Here is a 5,431-nt window from a genome sequence, read left to right on the forward strand (position 1 = left end):
TGACTATAATTTCACTGCCCTGGATTCCATCCTCACGCTGGGTGACTGGGTGGGTGATGTTTTCAACAGATATTCTAGCATTACGTATTTCATCTGCTCCCAACTACATATTTAATTGATTTATGGACTCTCTCTCTCTCTCTCTCTCTCTCTCTCTCTCTCTCTCTCTGTAAGCTCACAAATTTTTGTCAGGTAATTTTTGCAGTTTATTTTCATTATTCCCTTTTAATTGAGAAGTTTCTGCTCTTCTGCATATCTAGGGAGTCTCCCAAGTAATAAGAAACCACTACCTTATTTTAGGGTGATGCTATTTTGCTTCCAAAAAGATGAGTTTGCTATTCTCATCAGTAGCCTATAGCAATCTTGGATCAAGCATTCCAGGATCAAGCACACTTCCAGAACAGAATGTGAAACCATTGCATTCTTTAGCACCAGCATGTTTTGTGTTCTAAAGGGAATGTTAAGGTTGGTGGCATCTCATTTCTCACCCGGCCTGAATTCTCTGAAACCTTCATTTGTATGTAAAATCACCAGTTACAGTGAGTTGATTGCAACATATCCCCCCCCCAGAGTTTGCAGTCCTGCCTTATATACAAAATCACATTTGCATTAATTGATCCAGAAAAAAAAGTCGCTCTATCATTCTGCACTCACAGTCACTAACACAGATTCTCCACTTTACTTGTGAGCACGCACTGAATAGGTGGGAAGAAATCCAGTTTTAAATTTTGTGGGATTCATGACACTTTCACATACCATCTCAGTCACGTATACATCAGCACCAGGTCATATCTACAAAGTAAGACCTGTTCAATTTAGCTGATTTTAATGTGCCATTTATTCTTAGTGTGTTTGTCTCAGTATCAGGTAGATGTCTCCTTTCAGAATCAACCACAAAATCACTCAGCCGAACAGAGGACTCATTAAAAACCCATCAAACCTTAAAGAATATTTCTTGACAGCAGTAGGATGATGGCCGCAGAGCACCTCCAAGTTCAGGTAAGCAGGAGCAAACTTGCTATCAGGAGCGGCCGGGGGATACTCCAAGGGTAACCCTTGAATCCCAAGGGCATCAGCTTCAGAAGAGTGCAGGGCAATACTCGATCCCCCAGCCATCATCACAAACACACCAAACTTAAATTGAAAAACGTTGTTGGCAGCTATCAGTGGTGAAGAGAGAGAGGATGGCCCTGCCACTCAGGTCAGACTCCAGGGACTTTTGAAAGAGAGAGAGAACAACATTCACCACCACATGAGAATAAGGATCCTGTTAGTTTGTACTTCTTGTTACTTGGAGCTTCTGTAAAGCAATGTATTAAAAGGTGTATAAAACAATGCATATTGTGGAGAAAGTGGTTAGAGAGAAGCACCCCCCCCCATTAATGCTAGAACCAGGGATCGTCTGATGAAGCTGAATAGTAGAAATCCAGGGCAGATAAACATTAAAAATGGGCTTTATACAACATATAGTTGAACTATGTAATTTGATACCACAAGAAGTGGTGGCGGCCACCAACTTAGAAGGCTTTAAAAAGGGTTTCATTTGACAAATTCATGGAGGATAATGCTATCAGTGGCTACTAGTCACAATGACTGTACATTACTTCCAAGAACAGAGGCAGCAGGCCTCTCAATACTGGTTACCGAGATACAACAACAGGGGAGTTATTGCCCTTATGTCCTGTGGTGAGCTTCTCATAGGGATCTGGTGGGAAACAGGATACTGGAATAGGTAGGCTTTTGGTCTGATCCAGCAGGGCTCCTATGTTCTTAATTTATATATAATGCAGAACTGTGCAGGGCCTAGGTATTTCAAGGACTCAGAGTGGTGTATTAAATTTGCAGAAATTTGCATGTGCTAATTCATATTAATAGGTGCCTTTGGGAAATTAAGATGGTGGGTTGTTGAAGTCTCACTAGCACCGCACTTCGCAATGTGGCCATTCACCCTATAAGCAAAGATGATGATGATGATGATAATAATATGGTGATGATGATGGTGATTTTTTTAAGTTTAAAAAAAGAGAGGAAAGAGCAGGAGATCTGAGACCCACTGCAAAACAGCTGTGCAAGAGCTGAAGACCAGGCCTGTTCAGCCACCTTCTAACAATGTCCCTAGCTTGGGGTCACACTGTCTGATTTGCAAGCCCACGTAATCCACAGTATGTCCTGTACTTATTAAGAGATTAGTAAGTGATGAGGGCAAGACACTCTGCAGACGGCCAGAGGATATCCCCTCTTCATCTTTTGTTCCTGGAAGCAGCCCTAGTTGGGAAACCAGATTTCAGGTTCTGCATCCTCTTGGATGATTCCTGGCTGAAATTCAGCCTTATTTCTAAAAGCAAGGCACCGTTTCATTGTGGGGGAGGGAGGCAGAGGTGGAGATGGAGCATTTGCTGGGAAGCCCATCTAAGGGTAGGGTTTTAAGGAAGACAGAGTGTGGGTACACGGTACACCTGTGCCTAAGCCACACTTCATATGGGTTTCACATGTTACTGCCCACTTTTTGCATGTCATGCATCTCAGAGCAACATGGTAATAAACAGCTCCTCCTCCCATTTTAGCAGGAGCTGACTCCTTGGACAAATGAGCTACCAGTCAGCGTGGAGTGGTACCCATGGGAATATGATGCATCACCGCCAACCCTGCCTGAGCTGTGTGAAAAGAAGGCCATCCGTGCTGTGGCACATATCTACCTCCCAGTCACGGCCATCCTGTTCTGTGTGCTGGGTGTCCTTGGTAATGGGATGCTGTTGCTGGTTCGCATCCGTTATCACACGGTCCAGTCCTTAGGCGATGTCCTCCTCTTGCACTTGGCTATCTCTGACTTACTGCTGCTCCTGACACTGCCAGTGGGTGTGGCGGAGATGGTGGGTACTTGGCACCCGAGCAGTGCCACATGCCAGGCCCTGCTGGGTGTCCATGCCCTTAACTCCTACAGTGGTTTCCTGTTCCTCATGGGCCTCACCATAGACCGCTACGTAGCCATTGTGCGGGCTCCCATCGCCCACCGCCTACGTCCTGCCGCCACCTGTTGGGGCAGGCTGACCTCAGGGGTGTTGTGGCTGCTCTCGGCTGCTCTAGCATTGCCCCACTTCATGTATGCTCGCGTCGAGCACTATGAAGGCTTTCACCTCTGCAGGGTGGCAGATGTCACAGTGACCGTTAGCCTGGTACAAGTGTCCTTTGGCTTTGTTCTCCCCTTTGCAGTCATGATGGCCTGCTATGCAGCAATTGTCCGCGCTCTCTTGTCTTATCCTTGTGCCCAATCTCACAAGGCATTGCGGCTGATCTTGGCTCTGGTCTTGCTCTTCTTGGCTTTACAATTACCTTATGCTCTACTCACCTTACTGGACACAGCTGATTTGATGGGGCACCAGGCATCAAGCTGCACAGTAATCCTCCGCCGGGACCTTGCCCTCCTCATCACCAGTGGCTTGGCCTTTGCTCGCTGCTGCCTAAACCCTGTGCTTCACACCTTTCTGGGTGTACACTTCCGTACGGACCTACAAAGGCTGAGTAGGGATTTGGGCTGCCTGGGGCAGTGGATGTGCTGTAGCAAAAAGTCCAGGAGCTGCAGCCGGCAAGCATCATTCACCACCTATCTGGAAGGAGTATCGGGAGCAGCACCATGAAGACATGGGCCCTGCTCAACTGGGAAGAGTTCTGCCATGTTGGAAGACCTGCTTGAGTCCTTTAGGAGGCATTCATACCACACCCAGCACGCTCTGGGGCTCTGGAGAAGTTCATATTCCTCTCTCTCCCATACACATGTGTTTCCTGCCATCTTTTGACAATAAAGCTTTTCTTTAGGATGATGCTAAGAATGTCTCTTGCTTCATTTCATTATTTACAACCTGTGAGGGCTACATGGCCCCTGCTTTCTGATCTTGGGAAGGGCCGAAGCTCAGTGGTAGAGCATCTGCCTTGCATGCAGAAAGTCCCATGTGCAGTCCCTGGCGTCTCTAGGTAGAGCCTCCTGCCTGAAACCCAGGAGAGTCACTGCCAGTCAGTGCAGACAATACTGAGCTAGGCTAGATGGACCAATAGTCTGATTCAGTATATGGCAGCTTCCTATGTTCCTATCTGTGAAATAAGGGTAATGTGTAGGGTATCCATGTGTCCTACTTTACAGAGGACAGTCCTCTGTTTAAAGGAGTCCTCTATTTGAAGGGCTGTCCGGTCTAAGTCCACTTCAAAATAAAGAACCAGGAAGGGAGTGCAGGAGCCTCAAAGTTGCCCATCAACAGCCCTGGACTGCAGAGTGAGCTGGCACACAAGTAGGAATGGGGGTGAATCTGTCAGTTGCAGTTTCTTATTTTTCCAATCTTAAGTTCAGTTCCCCACAGTTCCACTTCCGTTTGCAGGGTATTTTTTTTAAGTCCTCATGAAAATTTGCTGGCATTTTAGTGTGAATTTCTCCTAATACAAATAGTTTTGTGTACATATTGCTTGGCTAGAGAACGGCAGTGCAAATTTTGGAGAAGTACAAATTTCAAAAGATGGACATGTTTTGGTTTGTATATTGTTCCAGGAAGTGTGAATTAGGTAGATTTGCCTTTAACTGTGAACGGAATTGAATTTTTCCTTCATCTTTACGCACAAGTCACCTGGACACAGCCTTTCCCACTATGTTGTATGATCTGTTGAAAGGCAAGCCAATTTCATCTTGTTGTCCCTGGTGGCTTCTTATGAAGTGATCACTACTTCCTCTGGTAATACCTGTTGTAGTTGTTTTACTCTTCTGTACACTGCTTAGAGATCTTTTTATATATTAAGCGGTATAGAAATAGTCTAATAAAATAAATAAATATGGTGAGATGTACTGTATTTCTATTTAAATTATAGTAATTGTCTCTAAATCTGCATCTATACATATTCATTAGGATGTGCAATTTTTATGCACATAAGCATCCTCTTGTGCCCTCCTTTTTGATGATGCATATGTAGCCATGCTAGGAATGGCAGAGTCAGGTCAAGGCTGAATCTAGACCTGGAGGGCCCATTCTTCAGTTCATGTCCTTGAGGTTAGTGGCAAGAGGTTTGCACTGGATCTAGAAATTCAGCATACTACCCTATCAGTGAGGAAAGAGAAGAAGGCCAGGATCCTGGTATTTACATATACGAGGCCTGGCTAATCCTACCATACTAATGTTGCACATCTCAGATCCCATCTGCACCTAAAAAGGGTTCTGAAGCCTGAGCACACACAGCCTCCAAAGCCACCTCACTAGAACTGGGGCTCATTCATACAGTGACTTACTGTGAGATTGGTGCTATTTGCATTCCTGTTTAATTTGCATGGTTCATATGACGTTGCAGTCAGTCAGGAGCTATCACAGTTTCCCCGTATCAACCCAATCCAATTCTAATGCAAAAAGGAAAGGAAAAACTGTCTCAGCTTCACTGCTCTCCTCCGTGTAGGTGCATT

At 45.4% G+C, this 5,431-nt stretch overlaps 1 protein-coding gene across 2 annotated transcripts; it reads left to right on the forward strand.

The window, feature by feature from the left end:
• The first annotated feature begins 934 nt into the window (after window positions 1–934).
• On the forward strand, window positions 935–3,804 carry CCR10 (C-C motif chemokine receptor 10). Of its 2 annotated transcripts, none has more exons than XM_061589631.1 (2): window positions 935–999; window positions 2,565–3,804. In XM_061589631.1, the coding sequence occupies exons 1-2, from the start codon at window positions 970–972 to the stop codon at window positions 3,633–3,635; spliced, it is 1,101 nt and encodes a 366-aa protein (XP_061445615.1). In that variant the 5' UTR covers window positions 935–969; the 3' UTR covers window positions 3,636–3,804. The 2 variants fall into 2 exon arrangements, with proteins under 2 accessions (XP_061445615.1, XP_061445616.1); XM_061589632.1 differs by having other exon boundaries at window positions 957–999; window positions 2,568–3,804.
• The last annotated feature ends 1,627 nt before the right edge of the window (window positions 3,805–5,431 follow it).

The sequence above is a fragment of the Rhineura floridana genome, chromosome 11 (genome assembly GCF_030035675.1).
Source record: "Rhineura floridana isolate rRhiFlo1 chromosome 11, rRhiFlo1.hap2, whole genome shotgun sequence".
NCBI lineage: Eukaryota > Metazoa > Chordata > Lepidosauria > Squamata > Rhineuridae > Rhineura > Rhineura floridana.

What these genes read in the sequence shown, in the direction of transcription:
- CCR10 (XM_061589631.1), top strand. Translation starts at nt 970, where the DNA reads ATGATGGCCGCAGAGCACCTCCAAGTTCAG. An exon ending in CAGAGCACCTCCAAGTTCAG is followed by an intron (nt 1,000 to 2,564) that starts GTAAGCAGGAGC and finishes CTCCCATTTTAG; the next exon opens with CAGGAGCTGACTCCTTGGAC.